Source organism: Schistocerca nitens, chromosome 9 (assembly GCF_023898315.1).
Source record: "Schistocerca nitens isolate TAMUIC-IGC-003100 chromosome 9, iqSchNite1.1, whole genome shotgun sequence".
NCBI lineage: Eukaryota > Metazoa > Arthropoda > Insecta > Orthoptera > Acrididae > Schistocerca > Schistocerca nitens.
In genome coordinates, this window is record NC_064622.1 from 231,056,929 (window position 1) to 231,078,203 (window position 21,275).

General features: G+C 38.6%; 1 protein-coding gene across 1 annotated transcript in view; it reads right to left on the reverse strand.

Annotated features, from left to right (window-relative positions):
- Window positions 1-21,275, reverse strand: part of LOC126204148 (SANT and BTB domain regulator of class switch recombination-like) — a 159,597-nt gene that overhangs the window by 102,506 nt on the left and 35,816 nt on the right. Inside the window, exon 5 of the mRNA XM_049938557.1 lies at window positions 285-551. Coding sequence (XP_049794514.1) covers window positions 285-551 — 267 coding nt within the window. The remainder of the gene's footprint in view (window positions 1-284; window positions 552-21,275) is intronic.

Genomic DNA, 21,275 nt, shown 5'->3' on the forward strand with positions numbered 1-21,275 from the left:
CATATTATTCCTGTCAGTGTTCATATCTTCCTACTGAGGTCTTTCCAAAATATCGCCTGGCATGCCACAAATGCTATAATTAATATATTCTTCTAATTTGCTCCTTTTACGCATTTAACTTTACCTCCCATTATTTTCTTTAAGAACATTTCTCATGTGTTTCCATCTAGTATTTCTTGAAATTACTTGTCCTTTAATATACATGTAGGTGCTGACAGTAAGCTGTACATAAAAATGAATATGAATTTTTACTTCGTACTGCAACTGCTAAGACTGTTATTCACCTTATATGTTTGCTGCTGATGTTTCCATATATGTCAATCAGCATATTTGCAGGTTGGCAAGGAATGTGGGAAGCAATCTGCCGTACAATTAACTTGCCACAGTTTGCACATTTGTACAAGTGTGCTAGACTGGCATAGTGACCACGTGCAATTTCAGGAGTTGGTTCTGCCAGTGATGCTATCAGTTTACTGTACAGTCGACTCTGCACTTTATCCTTGCGATCACGCAATGCTTCAACTTCTGAGTTTGAGAAAAGTCCAGCAAGCCTGTAAAATAAATTAACATTTGATTTAAAGTAACTAAAAAAGTCACAAAGAACATATATACCATCTCAAACTTTCTCTCTTTCTTTAACATATGGTGTGCTTGCACAAACATGGGAGAAACAGAAAAAGAGAACAAATGAAAGGGCCACAAGGAAGAAGAATAATTTTTACAGCTTATCATTACATAATGGCAGTAATATCACAGTGTCTTTTCCTGTACTCTCTACTGTGGAAAACAAAGGGGGGGGGGGGGGGCAATGCTACTGACATTAGAAACCAGTTAACTGAAAAGCTCCTAACATTGTGTTTGGAAGTCAAAATACTGATATATCTCATAGAAATAAGCAAAAAGAAGAAATCATATTTCTACCTTCTGTATTAAAGATACACAGCTGCTTTAAAAATTGGAGAAAATCAATAATACATTGACATCCTCAATTTATCTCTAGCCATTTTATCATAAAATATATCAGGGCATGTCCTTTATGTTAAATATAACAAATACTGTTGATAAAACACTGTACTTTTTTATCTTGAAATTTGTAGAGTAGAACTATTCGATATCAATTAATTTTACTATTCATTGTTAAAGAAGTTGTTGCAATGTTTCTCAGGAATTAAAAACAGTTTTCCTTCAAGTAGTTTCAAAAGTGTTTTACATGTCATTAACCTGACCATGCTAATGTTCCTTATTCTAAAACTTAAGAAAGAAAAAGCTCTAAATGTGGGCATCCAAACTGCAAAAAGGAATATCTGAGGAATGTTTAATGACAAAGAGTTTCTTCTCTAAATATGTACAACAATGAGTGTAATTCATGTAACAAGCTAACTGGATGTCAATAATGGATTTTTCAGTCACTGGCAATCTGATCAAGTTATGAAGACTGAATTTTCAGAGACTCCCATCAATAGCAATTGCATACTGTAAACAAAAAAAGAAATGAGGTGCCACATTTCCCAGTGTTTCTGTGACTTTATTTGGAACCTTGTAGGACTTTATAAAGTTTATACAGTGCTACTAAATGCCTATACAAGATGAAATAAGGTGGATTTAACTGTAGTTGTCTTTGCATCACACAATGTGTTTGAAGAAATTAAGATAGTGTATCATTCACGTGAAACAAGCAAATGCATTAATTATTGTTGAGTGTGTATCTGTTTATAGCATTAACTGTGTGGTGTACCACATTTGCAAAGCATTTTCTATCAACAGCTGTGATGTGTAATTGCTAACTATCTGCATAATTAAGTTCTGGAGCATGAGTTATCAAGAGGACAGTAACCATTATGGATACCTGAACTGCTCTGAATGACTTGTCGTTAGAAACAACTTTCTTTCTGTCTCCTGGAATTTCCATTTGTGAAAGTAGTCCATCATTATTTTTATTTATGTTAGCTGTACCCAGCCCCACTTTGCTTTGGCTCACTCTGCTTAAATGGAAAAGAAAGAAAAGAGAAAGCACTTGTTCGTAAAACATGTGGGAATTGGATATATGTCCTAATCTCTTTCTCTCCAGGCTCTGTCCATCTCCCCTGCCCCCTTCCTTTGGCCATCTCCTCCTCCTGCCCCCTCTCTCAGTCTGTCTTCTCCTTCCTGTTATCACAGAGTTATATGTTACACTACAGCTTCCTCCACTTAGGAAAATGATGTCATCGCTACTGTGAAACATTAACCAAACAGTAAATACCTAAAGTTCAAAACTTTTTGTTGTGCCTATCTGCAACTCAGCATCTCCGTTATGTGGTGAGTAGCAACTATTGTTTTGTTTGCCGATGATACAAACATTGCAATAAATAGCAAATCAAGTGTAGTCTTAGAAAGATCAGCCAATAAAATATTTGTGGACATTAATCACTGGTTCCTAGCCAATTCTTTGTCACTAAACTTTGAAAAAACACACTACATGCAGTTCAGAACTTGTAAGGGGTGTCCCAAGAGTATATGTCTAACATACGATGACAAGAAGATAGAAGAAGTGGACAGTGTTAAATTCTTGGATTACAGCTTGATAATAAATTCAACTGGGAGGAGCACACCACAGAACTGCTGAAGCGTCTTAACAAATCTCTGTTTGCAATGCGAATTTTGTCAGACATAGGGGATATAAAAATGAAAAAGCTGGCATACTATGCTTACTTTCATTCCATAATGTCGTATGGGATTATTTTTTGGGGTAATTCATCAAGCCAAGCTAAAGTTTTCCGGGCACAAAAACGTGCAGTAAGAGTTATATGTGGTGTGAACTCAAGAACATCCTGCAGAAGCCTGTTTAGGGAACTAGGGATACTAACTACTGCTTCCCAATATATTTATTCCTTAATGAAATTTGTCATTAAAAATATATCACTTTTTCAAACCAACAGCTCAATTCATGGAATCAATACTAGAAATAAGAATAATCTTCACAATGATTTAAAGTCACTTAGTCTTGTACAAAAAGGTGTGCATTATTCAGGAACACACATTTTCAATAACTTGCCAGCAGCCATAGAAAGCTTAACAACCAATGAAATTCAGTTTAAGAGAAGCCTAAAGGATTTATTGGTGGCCAACTCCTTCTACTCCATTGATGAATTTCTTAGTAAAACCAACTGATTTGTATATAAGTACAACATAACTTCTGCACAATTTCAGTGCAGTAATGTTGTTGTTGTTGTGGTCTTCAGTCCTGAGACTGGTTTGATGCAGCTCTCCATGCTACTCTATCCTGTGCAAGCTTCTTCATCTCCCAGTACCTACTGCAACCTACATCCTTCTGAATCTGCTTAGTGTATTCATCTCTTGGTCTCCCTCTACGATTTTTACCCTCCACGCTGCCCTCCAATACTAAATTGGTGATCCCTTGATGCCTCAGAACATGTCCTACCAACCGATCCCGTCTTCTGGTCAAGTTGTGCCACAAACTTCTCTTCTCCCCAATCCTATTCAGTACTTCCTCATTAGTTATGTGATCTACCCATCTAATCTTCAGCATTCTTCTGTAGCACCACATTTCGAAAGCTTCTATTCTCTTCTTGTCCAAACTATTTATCGTCCATGTTTCACTTCCATACATGGCTACACTCCATACGAATACTTTCAGAAACGACTTCCTGACACTTAAATCTATACTCGATGTTAACAAATTTCTCTTCTTCAGAAACGCTTTCCTTGCCATTGCCAGTCTACATTTTATATCCTCTCTACTTCGACCATCATCAGTTATTTTGCTCCCCAAATAGCAAAACTCCTTTACTACTTTAAGTGTCTCATTTCCTAATCTAATTCCATCAGCATCACCCAACTTAATTCGACTACATTACTACAGTAATGTGTTCATTGAAAATTTGTGTGTCTGTGTGTGTGTGTGTGTGTGTGTGTGTGTGTGTGTGTGTGTGTGTGTGTGTGTGTAAGTATAATCTAACTTCTGCACCATTTCAGTGCAGTAATGTGTTCATTGTAAATAAGTATCACAGTAGTTGTATTACATGTTTATTACCTTATAAATAAATAAAAAACTTTTTTTATTTTAAATTCAGTGCATTAGTATTTGTAAAATGACTCTTAGTGTTCATTAAAAAATGACGATCATTCCACTTGGGACCTGTGGAATGGTACATTAGCTTATTTGTTTTAGTTGTAAATATTTGTCATGTATTGTTGTTTTTCTGACATGTTCCACATCCTGGAGGACCTCCTCACTACGGATCAATTGGAATGAAAGTAAATCTAATCTAATCTAATCTATCCTTTTCATAATATTGTTACAATCCATCCTGGGTTTTCCATTGTTTGAAAACTAGTTTTAAGCTTCTTAATTAAAATATCAATAGCTTGTATATATTTGGTATATAATCAATGCTGAAATTGTTTTTCATTTATAATAAATATACATATTCATGTTTATTACATGGGGAATGACCCACAATTAGTCATAGGCTTATATTTGCTTTAACATCACTTTGGTTAAGTTTCTTAACATTTCTACAAGATAATTAGTCTTTTACTATGAATATGGGACCCTGAATAACAAATAATATTATCCATATAAATCATTAAACAGTTTTCTACAATATTTCTTTGTTTTTGTTCTCGAGATACTCATTACTAGGACCTACAGTCCATTGGCCGTTTAATCTAATCATTCAATAATATCAGAAAAAGGACAGATTGCTACTCACTGTAAAGATGACACACTGAGACAGACATGATTGAGTAATGCAAAAGATAACTGTGTACAAACAAACTTGGTGTGACTATATTGCTGATCTAATTGAGAACTAGGCAATATTGGGTAACGTTTATATTGTGCAATTCATGACACTGCAGTTAGGAAATGAAAGAGCAATGTTTTAGTGAGGTCATTGGACCTATATGTTACCTGAAAACTTGTTTTTGTATCCTGAGGAATTATGAGCTTAAAGTGGTGATACTGGAATGAAGAACAATAATTTTGTTGATTAACTGATAACTGTGGCACAAAAGTGATGTGAATATTCTGACAGGTCAACCATTTGGTAACAATTTGTGAGGATTTAATTTTCTAGTTGAATGAGAGTAGTGCTCAGAGTTGAGCAGAGAACTGGGGCGATGACTTGATACAATTTCCATCCCCTTAACTTTGATTTGAATAGTAAATAAGTTATGTGATGGTGACTTATTTTTTTAATAACATAATGAGTAGTAAAGCTATGCTACTGCACATCTTGAGTTTTTACTAGAGGTAATGCACATCTTGAGTTTTTGCTATTTTGCAAGTGGAAAAGAGATCCAGATCTTTCAAGTTTAACCAGTTTCAGACAATTATGACTTAGAGTAATGTGTTATGGTGTAATGTGCACCTGAATTTAAAACTTTACTAGTCCACTCCTTTCGTACTATAGTCACTTTTAGTGCTAATTATTGTAATGTTATGAGAACTATTTAATGTATACATATTTATGGAGTAATGACTGTTGTTTTTTGTGTTAAAAATTTTTTTAGACTTAAGTTAGAATTAAAAGTAAGTGCAGTGAAGTAGGGTAATTTGTCTCATTTTTTCATGTACTGTGGAGGAGGAGAACCATCTCCAAGGAAACTAATCGAGGTGCATTTCATAACTAACTGCCACTTAGACCCATTGAAGGCGTGGACAGCTAGGTGAGAGGAAAAAGTGAAAGCACTTGTGAAAACTACTAAAGACTGAGCAAGTCAAATTTTCTGTCTATTGCAACCCATTAGGATTTATTGTGTTTAGCGAGACAGGACTTGTGCAAAGTGATATGTATTGTACAATGTAATCTTTGTTTAACAAAAAAGGACTTCACTTATGATGAAGATGCCTAATTTTTTGTTAAAAGTATAACTTGTGGATATTTTGTGATATTGAAAGCAATACACTGCATGTAATTATTTTAGATGGGGATTTTCGTACGGCCAGTTCACGTAAGTATAAATTTGAAAAACATATATACTGTAGTTTTTGATAAGATTTTTTACATAATATTTTTTTGTGTGTATATTGTTAAACCCAATTTCTGGAGGCATTTGTGGTCATTGAATTGTCCATTTAGCTATTAGCAATATCTGGTCAATCCAATGAGGGGTTGATGTGATGAAGCAAGCTGGGATAATTTTAATTCCCCTCTAGTTTTTCCATCTCCATCCTTAAATTTGTTTTGTTACGTTTAACTAATTACCATTAACGTACATGAATGCAATCTGCATTTTCATAAAAGAGAAAGATTGGCCCTTAGTTTTATAGAATATAACACCAGATCTAATTTTGTGATCAGTTTTATGTATGTAATTGATTTCCTAATTTATTTTGACTATTCCTAGTTAGTATCTTTTGTTATAGTGTGAAATCAGTGATTGTTTTGTAACTTAAATTCTATCGTTGACGTATAAACAAATATAAATTCTCAAATAATTGTAAACACCTGGAAGACGAAATGCTGGTAATCTTAAAGTATGTATTTGGCTCTATTCGAAAACATGTTAGCAAAGCCAGCCCTTAATTAATTCCAAAGTAATTAACAGTTTTGTCAAAAGTATTGTTTTCGTACTTATATTTGTTAATTTCATGATTTAAACAAATAACTTTGCCTAACTCTTGCAGTAGAAGAAACTGTTAAACTGATGCATTTTTTGATGTATTCAGTTAATTTAATGAGTTAAGTTTTAATAGTAATTTCTGTAAGTTTAACTTTAAACAATGTGTAGTTTCAGTACCTATTATTTTGATGATATATAAGGATGGCCAACTTCGGACGAATAACCTGTGCTGGTTTGAACAACAACAATGCTTCCACTTAACTGTGAAATAAGCGTTACACAATTAGGCCGTGTGTTAAAACAATGATTGTGTCTGCTCCATATGTACCTTTCTATTCTTCAAGAACTGTGAACTTTGAGGATTAGTTTTTTACTGCTCGTAGATGTTCAACAAGAAACTATTGTAGCAGTATGTGGAGGTCTGCCTGCAAACTATTAATGAGGCTTATGGAAAGTTAAACAATAGTGCACTGGCCATATATTAATTGTGTATATGGGGGGTTGTGAAAAGTGAAAGTAAAAGACAGTGAAATGCAACTGCACATCTGTTGGCTACTTTATTTGCTGTAGTCAGTGTCGGAATCCACAACCCATTTTTCAGCCAGTGTAGCAACGCAGTATGTCGACACCAAAAACAACCAACAAATAAAGCAGGTGGCACCACTACACAGTGTCTGGAGCATGCTGTCCATCTCAGTATTAACATGCCTTACAGCACTGTTTACACAGGACCAATCACGGTGCTGAAAGACCTCCACAAACCCCACATTTGTGTGTCTAGTTTCTGCTCCTATTTTATCCAGGTCACTCCTAATACTATATCTTCGATTCATAGCCAGGCTCTTTCCTGCTCTCCCAACTATAGTTACCTGATCTCCCTTCTAAAAGTCCCTGCATAGCTGACCTCAGTTTTTGTTACCTGGCTAAGGTTAGCACCTGGTTTCACAAAATTTGTGACTTGGTACCATGCGCCTAATTTCACCTGAAGCAGCTGGCCTACACCCCTCTCATGACTGCTAACCTAGAAGCAGAATTCTTCTTTTCCTATTCTGATTTGATTCTGAACTGTCTTTTTTCTTAATGCTAATATTCTGCCTCAACCTACATTCAGCTACATCTGGATGACACAGACATTGTTGACAGTAGTGACAGACCACCAATACAATGCACCCAAGATGCGCAGCAATCTGTTGATATGTCCATCCAGCTTCATGCAGGCCCACAGCACAATCCCATTCAAATGGCTGAAGCTTTTCAACAGGAGCACATACCTGGACTGGAAATGGGGCACAGCTCTACCCCTGAATGAATGTTGCAAACTATGTTCACCCTAATCTCAGCACAGTTACCACCTGGAGAGTCAAAATAGAAGGTTCAAAGACAGGCTTACTGAGCACAGTATGATCACTAATGACTGTAATAAATGAATCAACCTCTCACAGTATGCACATATTACACTCTGGTGCCAAAGAACACAGTCCTTGAGGATGTTGCTTTTTTTCCCTGGTAGAGGAGATTTGGCCTTCAAAAGTGAAAATTTGGGGATCAGGATGTGGTTGGCTAGGAGGAATAAGAAAGATATTGTGGGTTGGCTATCAGGAGTACATAATGAAAGGTAGTCTTCCATGGCTGCAAAGCCACTGGAATGTGGGATGATGTACAAGGATGTCACACCCACAGTGCCCAACAAGGAGTCTGGTGGTAACAGGACAGGAACTGTGGAAAGGCAGTGAAGAAAGTGAGCAGTATCTTGAATGTAGGGTAGGAGTTCAGGGACAATAGTTTGCAGGTGTTGATCAACAAAGGCATAGATTCATTCTCTGGGAACATTGTACCCAGCCACAATGGGAGGACCAGTAGGGAGAACTGTGGTGTTGGGATTGTGGAGTAAGTAAAAGGGAAGACTGTGGGAGGCTACTGGTGAGAGGGTTTCAGGTGTCAGGTTTCAGTATGGATCTAAGGCCTCAAGAAGCTGCTGGAGGTCATGTTGGACTTCTATGGTGGGATCATGGTTGTAAATTTGTATGCAGAGGTGTTGTAAAGTTGACATAGAAGTTGACAGCGGGTAGGAAAGTTGATAGAGTCTATGACTTATGACCTCTGTGGCAAGAACTTTGTTTGTGGGAAGGAGGATAAGGTCTGAATCTGTTTTCAGATTATGGATAGTTGTGTCTTCGGTAGGCATGATATTGGACTCACTGGAGAGGGATTTAGGAAATGAGGTGAGGCCATATTAAAAGTGAGGAATTCCCAAAAGGTTACTTGGAGCTGACTACGTGGAAGGGGAGAAGGATCATGGTTTGAGAGAGGTTGAAAGTGTTTTAAACAAGGTTCTATGTGGTACTCTGGTTTGTTGTCAGTTGGGTGTGTGTTGAAAAAATGTTTCCACAGTAGAGAATGAGTAAAGAAAAGAAGGCCTTTACATTCCAGCATGGTTCAACCTAGGTTTTGGACTAAAGGTGAGACCTTTAGAAAGTACTGAGGCTTATGAAGGGGTCAGAGTTTCTGCAGAAAGGATGACGAGAGTGTTACAGGATGGGTGTTCAGGAGTATTGTATTTCACAGAAAGAGAATGAAGTCTTTGGGGATGTGAAAGGTGGAATAAGAATTGTCAGGGAGCAACGGGGGTTGACTGGGGGAGGGAGGGGGGGGAGTGGAGGAGTTTGGATCACAGTGGTAGGCTCTTTGATGGCTACACGTAATCCCATGACGGAGTACGACAGATCAGGTGTGACAGCATCCTCAGATGGTGCTGGTAATGCTGTTCCAGTGATTGAAGGGCAAGAGTTTCAACTGCAGTAATACCGTTCAGGAAGTTGTGGTCCAGTACAAATGGACTTTGTGAAAGGAATAGAGACTGTTAAGTATAGTTTGAGCTGGGTTCTATGGTTAAGAGAGTCAGAACTGGTGAGGGTGATGGACTGATGGAACTGGGAAAAGTTAAGGTTCTGATGGTAGGATGGGTGACAGCCTGAGATGTCAGTTTTAATGGTGAGCCCATTAGGTGGAGTATCATGTGCCAGAGAAGACTTCTTGACTGAGGTTGTGTGACTGAAGTTTTGCTAGGGCAAAGAAGAATATGAGGAATCTGCAGAGGCAGAATTAGTAGGAATTCGTGGTTGAATGGTTGGGAGGTAAAACAAGTGACTGAAAAAAATAGGTAAAACATAGTTAAAAAAGAGATTAAAACAGCTGAAAATAAATAGGTAAAAATTAATGTCAAATGTTATAATAGAAATTAATGGTAGATACTACTGGTTTTCATTTTAACTGAAGACATTGAAATATCTCAAAAACTACATACAACATCAAAAAAAACTATGTTTGCAGTTTATTTGTTTCAGAGGTGACATTCAATGATGCCGTACTCAACCCAGCACTGCACCTGGCACGTGGGTGGCAGAGTGCAACTTTGAAATCTTCAATGGGAACCTATGCTTTTTATTGCAGATTATGATTCTATGGTAAAATCCACACTTGTTTTTTCTGAAGCATTTTCTTCATTTCACCACAGATGGTGCTGTAATCCAAGGAATACAAATGGGTACACAACGTAATTTGTCTAGCTACTCAATGGCCCTTGAATATCCAATAGCATGTGGATCCCAACATCCATGCTGTGAGGGTAGGACAGGCCAGTCTTCCATAACTTCTAATTTAAAACCCCCTTCACAATGTTGTATCCTCCGGTATATAAAACAGGGGACCACTTGACACACCACTGTGGCCATGTAACAAACTATGATGTATTGTAACAGGCAGTACACTGCGACCTGAGCTTGTGTATCATGCAGACATAGAACATATGTTGTTGTTGTTGTGGTCTTCAGTCCTGAGACTGGTTTAATGCAGCTCTCCATGCTAATCTATCCTGTGCAAGCTCCTTCATCTCCCAGTACCTACTGCAGCCTACATCCTTCTGAATCTGCTTAGTGTATTCATCTCTTGGTCTCCCCCTACGATTTTTACCCTCCATGCTGCCCTCCAATGCTAAATTTGTGATCCCTTAATGCCTCAGGACATGTCCTACCAACCGATCCCTTCTTCTAGTCAAGTTGTGCCACAAACTTCTCTTCTCCCCAATCCTATTCAATACATCCTCATTAGTTACGTGATCTACCCACCTAATCTTCAACATTCTTCTGTAGCACCACATTTCAAAAGCTTCTATTCTCTTCTTGTCCAGACTATTTATTGTCCACGTTTCACTTCCATACATGGCTACACTCCATACAAATATTTTCAGAAACGACTTCCTGACACTTAAATCTATACTCGATGTTAACAAATTTATCTTCTTCAGAAACGATTTCCTTGCCATTGCCAGTCTACATTTTATATCCTCTCTACTTCGACCATCATCAGTTCTTTTGCTCCCCAAATAGCTAAATTCCTTTACTACTTTAAGTGTCTCATTTCCTAATCTAATTCCCTCAGCATCACCCGATTTAATTCGACTACATTCCATTATCCTCATTTTGCTTTTGTTGATGTTCATCTTATACCCTCCTTTCAAGACACTGTCCATTCTGTTCAACTGCTCTTCCAAGTCCTTTGCTGTCTCTGACAGAATTACAATGTCATTGGTGAACCTCAAAGTTTTTATTTCTTCTCCATGGATTTTAATACCTACTCCAAATTTTTCTTTTGTTTCCTTTACTGCTTGCTCAATATACAGATTAAATAACATCGGTGAGAGGCTACAACCCTGTCTCACTCCCTTCCCAACCACTGCTTCCCTTTCATGCCCCTTGACTCTTATAACTGCCATCTGGTTTCTGTACAAATTGTAAATAGCCTTTCGCTCCCTGTATTTTACCCCTGCCACCTTCAGAATTTGAAAGAGAGTATTCCAGTCAACATTGTCAAAAGCTTTCTCTATGTCTACAAAAGCTAGAAACATAGGTTTGCCTTTCCTTAATCTTTCTTCTAAGATAAGTTGTAAGGTCAGTATTGCCTCATGTATTCCAACATTTCTACGAAATCCAAACTGATCTTCCCCGAGGTCGGCTTCTACCAGTTTTTCCATTCGTCTGTAAATAATTCGCATTAGTATTTTGCAGCTGTGACTTATTAAACTGATAGTGCGGTAATTTTCACATCTGTCAACACCTGCTTTCTTTGGGATTGGAATTATTATATTCTTCTTGAACTCTGAGGGTATTTCGCTCGTACATCTTGCTCACCAGATGGTAGAGTTTTGTCAGGACTGGCTCTCCCAAGGCCGTCAGTAGTTCTAATGGAATGTTGTCTACTCCCGGGGCCTTGTTGCGACTCAGGTCTTTCAGTGCTCTGTCAAACTCTTCACGCAGTATTGTATCTCCTATTTCATCTTCATCTACATCCTCTTCCACTTCCATAATATTGTCCTCAAGTACATCACCCTTGTATAGACCCTCTATATACTCCTTCCACCTTTCTGCTTTCCCCTCTTTGCTTAGAACTGGGTTTCCATCTGAGCTCTTGATATTCATACAAGTGGCTCTCTTTTCTCCAAAGGTCTCTTTAATTTTCCTGTAGGCTGTATCTATCTTACCCCTAGTGAGATAAGTCTCTACATCCTTACATTTGTCCTCTAGCCATGCCTGATTAGCCATTTTGCACTTCCTGTCGATCTCATTTTTGAGACGTTTGTATTCCTTTTTCCCTGCTTCATTTACTGCATTTTTATATTTTCTCCTTTCATCAATTAAATTCAATATTTCTTCTGTTACCCAAGGATTTCTACTAGCCCTCGTCTTTTTACCTACTTGATCCTCTGCTGCCTTCACTACTTCATCCCTCAGAGCTACCCATTCGCCTTCTACAGTATTTCTTTCCCCCATTCCTGTCAACTGTTCCCTTATGCTGTCCCTGAAACTCTGTACATTCTCTGGTTTACTCATAGAACATATAGCAGCTTTAAACATTACAATACTTGCACAGTGTTCATTGCCTCCACATCTACCTATTATTTGGAGAACAGATATGCAAGTGGACTATAAATGTTGCTGTCACAGAAGAAAAAACTGAAATGGTCCTGATTTATGGAGAACATAGGAGAAATGTTAAAGCTGTTGTTGCCTTCTATGCCAAGCCCTTTCCAGAGAAAGGTCACTCTCATTCATTCTTTTACAATGTTGTGAATGCCTTTATGTCTGATGGCATGTACAGACCGGTAAAAGGAAATGAAGTAAATTTGTTACAGGAAAAGCTAATGAAATAAGTGTACTAGTGACAGTGGTCCATATTTTATAGATGGCATGTTGGAAATGGAAATGCCGTGTGGCTAGGGCCTCCCGTTGGGTAGACCGTTTGCCTGGTGCAAGTCTTTTGAGTTGACACCACTTTGGCGACTTGTGTGTTGATGGGGATGAAATGATGATGCTAAGGACAACACAACACCCAGTCCCTGAGCGGAGAAAAATCTCTGACCCAGCTGGGAATCGAACCCGGGGCGTTAGGTATGACATTCCATTGCACTGACCACTCAGCTACCAGGGGCGGACGATTGCATGTTAAATGGAAGCAAATATTGAATTTTTTTGAACAGGAACTACTGGTGCTACTGCAGGGTTTTGCCCTGGACATTTGACTATGTATGTGATTTCAACAAGGCTGTTGCCCAGCACATTATGCAATTGAAACATGGGAGGTATTTGACCATGTTTACACTGGTCAGTGGATTGGCAGAGGTGGCCCTATTAATTGGCCTACTGGGTCACTGGATTTCTTTCTGAGGGTGTATCTAAAAGGTAAGGTGAACCAGGAAATGCCAACAGGCCATGGATACATGGTTGACCACATCAGAAATACCAGTGCTGGCATTCCCACCGATATGCTTCTGTCCTGTGTACAATCATTTGAAAAGCAGATCAGTATGTGTATTAAAGTTGGTGGTACTATATTTTACTCTAGTTGGAAAAGTGGAATAACTTTTGCCTCGAGCCACAGCACAGTGACTTGTCAAGTAGTTGCTTGTTCAATATGCTGGAGGAATACAACATTGTGAAAGGGGTTTCCAATTAGAAGTTACCACATGCTGGCCTGTCATACCCTCACAGCATGGAGTGGAGTCGCACGTGCCACTGGATATCCAAGGGCCATTGAGCAGCATGTCATAAATGATGATTGTGTACCCATTTCTATTCATCTGATCACAGCACCATCTGTGGCAACATGAAGAAAATGCTTCAGACAAAAGATATGTAGATTTTACCATAGAATCATAATCTGCAATAAAAAATGGGGGGGGGGGGGGGAGGGGGGTCCAATGAAGATTTCAAAGTTCCCCTCCACCCCAATCCTCCCGCCACCCATGCACATGGTAGGATAGGGGGTCAAATGTGGTATCATTGGATGTCCCCCTCTGAGACAAACAAATTGGAACAATAACTTTTTTGATCTGATGTGTGGTTTTTTAGATATTTCAGTGTCTTCAGTTAAAGTGAACACCCTGTATATAGAGACCTCGCTCTTAAAGGACTTACGTCCATCCTAAAAGCTGACACTTGAATCCATCTCCACCCTCCTACCCCTCCTCAAGGCCTTACATCCATCATAAAAGCTGACACCTGAATCCATCTCCCTCCTCATACCACCAACACCTCGCCCTCCTATCTTTTACCTACTCCACAAACCCAAACCCAAAGGTCTCCCTACTGATTATCACATTGTGGCTAGGTACACTGCTCACACACAATGAACCTCTGCCTTTATGAACAACAGCTCAAAACTATTGTCCATAACATGTCATCATGTACTCAAAAAACTGCTCACTTCCTTCACTGCCTTTCCACCGATCCCATCCCATTACATCTAGGCTCCTTGTTAGTCACTGTGGGTATGACCTCATTATACAAAAGTTTCCCACATGCCCATGGCCTTGCAGCCATGGACTCTACCTTTTCCCAACATCCTCCTGATACCAAACCTACCATCTTTTTCCTAATCTTACTGACCCACAATTTTTCACTTTTAAAGGCCAAATCAATAAACAAATCTGTGTTACTGCCATGGGTACTCTCATGGCACCACACTATGTCAACTTATTTATGGGCTAACTGAAGGATCATTCCTATCCAGTCAATGCCTAAAACCCTGTCTGGTTCAGATTGATGATATTTTCATTACCTGAAACCATGGTGGAGACAACCTTTTCTCTTTCCTCCATAACCTCAACACCTACTCCCAAATCCGCTTAATCTGGCCACTGTCAGCTCAACAAGATATCTTTCTAGAAGCTGATCTCCACCTCAAAGATGGCTCCATAAATACATCTGTTCTTATCAGTGCACCAACCACTAGTAATAGCTCCACTTTTACAGCTGACACCCATTTAATGTCAGGAACTCTCTTCCTTACATCTCGCCACCCATGGATCTCACATATGCAGTGGAAAGCAGGAGTTGTCAAAATATACCAATAACTTTAGCATAACTTCTATTGACAGACAGTATCATATCCAGCTCATCCATAAACAGATCTCCTGTGCCAACTCTCACACTGACACAAGTAAACCTGTTAACATGTCACTGACCAACACCCCTCTGATCACCCACTATCACTCTGGTCTTGAAAAAATCAATCACATCCTTCACCAGGGCTTTGACTACTGCATGTTGTGCCCTGAGAGGAGGGATATTGTTACCAAAATCCTACAGACATCACCTAACGTACAGAATACTGTTTTCCATCCCCGTTCCAATCCTGCTCCCAACCCTGCACCCTATGGGTCATTGCCTTATGGTCTACCCAGATGCAAGACCTGTCCCTTATGCCCATCTAGTCACAGGCATTGCCTACCCTATGAAAGGAAGGGTGATGTGTAGAAGCATGTCATATATCACCCATGCTGCAATTACTGTTCAACATACTAGGTGTCCATGACAAGTAACCAACTGTCTAATCACATGAATGGTTGTCACCACACTGTGGTTAAATACAAACATGAGCATCCGGTTGCTGAACAAGCTACACACCAGACAAATGACTTCAACAGCTGCTTCACTATAGCTATTTGGATACTACCTGCCAGCATTATTTTCTCTGAATGATTCAGGGGGAAACTGTCTCTACAGCACAATCCTCCTGGGCTTCACCTCTGCTAACCTTTTTCCCTCTGCCTCATCTTACTTTTCCGGTTCTCTCTTCTGTCCACACCACTCATTTCCCAACCAGATTGTGTATCTCCTACCACTCTTCTTGCCCCTGTCACCCATGCAGTCTCTCTCTCTCTCTCTCTCTCTCTCTCTCTCTCCCCCCCCCCCCCTCTCCCTTCCCTCTGCCTGTCACTTCCCCACTCTCTCTCCCTCTTCCACCCATCTCTCTTCCCTTTCCCTCCCCCTCTCTCTTCTGCAGCTGCTGAGTCATCCGTCAAAAAATGGGCACTGATGCCCATGCAGTTGAGAGCCCCAAAAACCAAACATCATCATCATCATCATCCTCATCTGTCAAAAGACTTGCCACCCATAATCCAGCTACACCCTGCTCACCAAGTGCATCCTTCCCTACTACTCTGCCACCCCCAACAAGTGAGGTAACTGCACTCAGTAATCAATAATCAACAGTCAATCTTGCCTCTGCCATATGTGTGTGTGTGTGTGTGTGTGTGTGTGTGTGTGTGTTCAGAGGATATCAATGACTATAAATCTCAAAAGGCATCATGTCTAAAATAACACTAATTACCAAACAAAATATAATCTATTTGTTTGAGGGGCACTATAAGTAATGCAATTTCTGAAAACAAGTTTGTTCTATTCAAGATTAGTGGGCCTGTATGCCCACACAGTAGCACTTTACTGGTTGATGTTAGAGCCAACATCTTGCTGCATCAGTAACGTCCCCATCATCCACATATCCCATGGGGCACATCCTTCTTTGGACCAAACAGGTGGAAGTTGGAAGGTATGAGATCTGAGCTATAGAGTGGATGAAGAAGAACAGCCCAATGAAGTTTTTGTGAGCTTCTCTTGGGTGTACAGACTTGTGTGAGGCCTTCTGTTGTCACAGAGAAGGAGAAGTTCATTTGAACTTTTGTTTTGAAGAACACACTGAAGTCATTTCTTCATTTTCCTGAGGGTAGCACAATACACTTAAGAGTTGGTCATTGTGCCATCAGGGAGGACATCAAACAGAACAACCCCTTCAGAGTCTCAGAAGACCATCGCCATAACTTTACTGTCTGAGGGTGCAGCTTTGAACTTTTTCTTTGGAGGTGTGGCATCATTCCACAAACTGCTGTTCTGTTTCTGTTTAAAAGTGATGAACCTATTTTCATCATCTGTGACAATGTATGACAAAAAAATATCATAATCAGCCTCGTAACATGCAAGCAATTCCACACAGATCATCCTTCATGGTACTTTATGGTCTTGTAGGTGATCAGAAACCCCAGTGGGCGCACACTTTTGAGCACCCCAATTGGTGGATGAGTGTGTCAGCACTAACAACAGTGACATCCAGTAGTGCAGCAAGGTGTTTGATTGTGATCCATCGACCAGCTCTAATGAGAGTGTCTGCACATTCCAACATTGCAGGAGACACAGCTGTGTGTGGCGGGCCAGAAAACAGGAGATCGAACAGGTTGCACCACCTTGTTGCAATGATGACAGGTGCCTCGCCTACTCTGCTTTTGTTCATTGTCAGGTCTCCGTAGACATTTTGCAGGTGCCTACTGCAGGTGCCCATGAATATCTGCAACACTCTGATTTTCCACCAAAAGAAACTCAGTGACAGCTCTTTGCTTACAACATACCTCCATTATAAATGCCATTTTGAAGGCTACATGTAGTGCTTACATTTATAGGAAATTCTTGAAACTATAGAGGCTGAAGCAGGAATATTTCACAATGTCCAACAACAAATTCTTCTTTTTCCAACAAAAACTGAGGAAAAAAATGTGTTGCATTACTTATTGAGCACCCTTGTAAATGAATTTGGACAGTCATGAACAAAATCTTAACTTAAATATCGGTGCTTTCAATTTTTTTTAGAAAAGTCTCTCTTCTGAAAAACAGTTCTTCTTTATATATTCAGACAATTTTACACATATCTGAAGTGTTACACAGTTTACATAAACATTTACTTTTTTTCTTGTCGTTATAAATGAATAAACTGTATTGTAGAAAATTTCCTTCAAAAAGCAGAAAAGTTTCAGATAAAATACTAGATGATGTGGCATTGCATATGCAAATTCTGTTAGAAAGTATGAAACAGTCAGTAAAGGTAATATGTCTAAATGAACATTGCCTTGAAACTGAAAATATCAATCTTCTCGACAAACTTCCAGGCTACAAACCAGCTATCAGCTTTGTAGAACTAACAAGTATGGAGGCTCTTGCATATTAGTTCATTTCTCAGTAAACTATGAAATCAGGAAGGATTTTAGCCATCTAAATGAAGAACTTACTTTTGAAAATTGTTGTATAGCGCTTAAAGAGTATGACATGTTAATCATCAGTATATATTGTATTCCTTGGTACCTTATAAGCTCTGTGTTCTTAGATCAATTGGAAACTCTGTTGCATAAATTAAAAACTGAAAAACTGCTTAAGGAACTAGTTATAAGTGCTCACTTCAACACATATGCAATAACTGATGTCAAATTTACTTAAAAATTATAGAATCTAATACTCGCAAATGGACTAAATCTAAATTTTGACCAATGTCTAAGAGTTACAGCAACTAATTCCACATGTATTGATAGTATTGTATGTAGTTTTAATTACAGCATCAAAGCAAAATGTATTTTAGATTTAGGAGTATCAGAACAGGGAGCACTATTTGCATCATTATCAAAATTAAATTTAGGTGGCACAACAAACAGATGTCATAACTACAGCCAATACAATGTAGAAGTATTTATTAACAAAACTAAACCTCACCATATAGTCAGTCAGCAAACACACTTCAACAAATGACAACTACAATAACTTTCCAACCAAATTCATGAGCATATTCGATGATTGCTTCCCTTTTGTAAAAGTATAAACTGAGTGACATAAAAGTAGATCATGGGTAACAAAAGTGTCTAGCATTAAGACGAGGAAACTGCATATGAAGGCAAATTAATCAAAATCCTGAATCTCTTAAATATGAAAGCACATAAAAAAACATTTGATGAAGTAGTTAAACTAGTAAAGCATACTGCAAACAATACATTCATTTTAAATGCAAAAAAACAAATCCAAAGCTGTTTGGTCTGTTGTAATAAGTGAGGCTGGCAGTGAAATGGAGACAAAATGTCACTCTAAACTAATGATAAATGGTAGGACAGTTACAGATCCTAGTGCCATATGTGAATCCGTCGATAATTTCTTCATTAGTTGTAACAAAATTGGTTACTGCTCACCACCAAGTACAATTCCTAGTATTGCAGAGAGAAATATTCAGATTTTGAATTTTCAACTGTTTCAAGCTCTGATGTCATTAAAATCATAATGTCTTTAAAAAATCTAAAGTCAGTGGACTGGAATGAGGTTCCCAATAGAATAACAGAATCAGTATGTCATAGTCTTGCACATCCACTCTCCTTCATAATCAACCAGTCTTTTGAAGAGGGATGCTTTCCAAATTGGTTAAAATATGCTGATGTTATGTCAATTCATAAAAAGGGCAAACAAGATGAAATGGAAAACTACAGCCTTTCTCATTGTTGCCAATTTTTTTTCAAAAATATTTGAAATAGCTGCATGTGCTCAAGTAGAAACTTATAATTCATCCAACAATATCAATTTACACAAGCAGTATGGCTTCGGGAAAGACTGCAGCACAACCCATACAATAAATGATTTGGTTACAAAAGTTAGCCATTGTAACAATAATAGATTGTTTGTATCAGGCATTTTTTGTGATCTTACCAAAACATTCAACACTGTAAACCATGACCAGCTCTTCAAAAACTGTCCAGCTATGGTTTTCAAGGAAAATCTCTTAGTTGGATGTAATCATACTGGGCAAACAGAAAACAGAGGGACTTGTTAATAACAGTGGCAAGAAATTCCTTTCTGGCTGGAAACGCACACAATTAGGTGTCTCACAAGACTCAATATTAGGGGCACTAATATTTTTGTCTTACATCAGTGTTATCCTAAGCCAGATTGAATCAGATACCATCCTATATGCAGATGATTCAACAGCGAAAGTGTGCTGTAAAACTGATGAAGAATTAATCGGCCGTATTGAGCAGACACTTGGGGAAGCCATGGGTAAAAAATTTAATTTAAAATTATAAGTTTGCAAAAACAGAAATTGCTCATTTCACCACGAAACAATCAGTGTAGTGTATAAGTGAAATTAGCTATATGGACAAAAAATTGGACACTGCAAAATTCTTTGGTGTGTTAATAAATAAAAATATGTTGTGGAGTGATCATGTAGACAGAATTCTTTGTCTACTGAACAGTCTTGTGTGTGTCATGAATGTTTTATCTAGTATCATTAATTTAGTAGTTAAAAAAACTTTATATTACACGTTTTGTTTCAGAAGTTACGTATAGGATAATTTTCAGGGTCTGAAAAACTAATCTCCTCAAAGCCTTCAGACTACACAAAAAGATCATCCAAGCTGTGGTGGGAGCTAAAAAGAATCAGCAAAGCAAACCTCTATTTGAAAAAATAGATCTAATGGCCAAATAGAAGAGATTCCCATTTTCACAAAGAGAAACATAAAACTTTCTCACGACAACTGCTCCCAGCATCGGTATGAGACTAGACATAGGGCAACTTACATACTACCTACCCATAGACTCAAACTATATGAAAAAACTTCACTCTACATGAGCATGAAATTTGTATATATATATTTGTATATATATCTAAAAACAAAGATGATGTGACTTACCAAACGAAAGCGCTGGCAGGTTGATAGACACACAAACAAACACAAACATACACACAAAATTCAAGCTTTCACAACCAACGGTTGCTTCATCAGGAAAGAGGGAAGGAGAGGGAAAGACGAAAGGATGTGGGTTTTAAGGGAGAGGGTAAGGAGTCATTCCAATCCCGGGAGCGGAGAGACTTACCTCAGGGGGAAAAAAGGACAGGTATACACTCGTACACACACACATATCCATCCGACCATACACAGACACAAGCAGACATTCATGTGGATGCATGTATCCTCACTAACGGAGGACATTTTGAACATTTCCTGTAACAAAGTATTTGAAGTCATGCTGGTACGTTCTGTTGCTGTGTGTTTCCATTCCATGATTAATGAGATTTGAAGAGAAGTAATAAAATGAGCTCTAACATGGAAAGTAAGGGATTCCGGACACATGTCCACATAACATATTTTCTTTCTTTGTGTGTGAGGAATGTTTCCTGATCCACGTGGGAAAAATATATCTAAAAATAAAGATGGTATGTTGATAGGAGACAATAAAAAAACACACAAACACACACACAAATTTCAAGCTTTCGCAACCCAAGGTTGCTTCGTCAGGAAAGAGGGAAGGAGGGGGAAAGACGAAAGGATGTGGGTTTTAAGGGAGAGGGTAAGGAGTCATTCCAATCTCGGGAACGGAAAGACTTACCTTAGGGGGAAAAAGGGACAGGTATACACTCGCACACATATACAGACACAAGCAGACAAATGTCTGCTTGTGTCTGTATATGTGCGGATGGATATGTGTGTGTGTGTGTGTGTGTGTGTGTGTGTGTGTGTGTGTGTGTGTGTGCGCGAGTGTATACCTGTCCCTTTTTCCCCATTAGGTAAGTCTTTC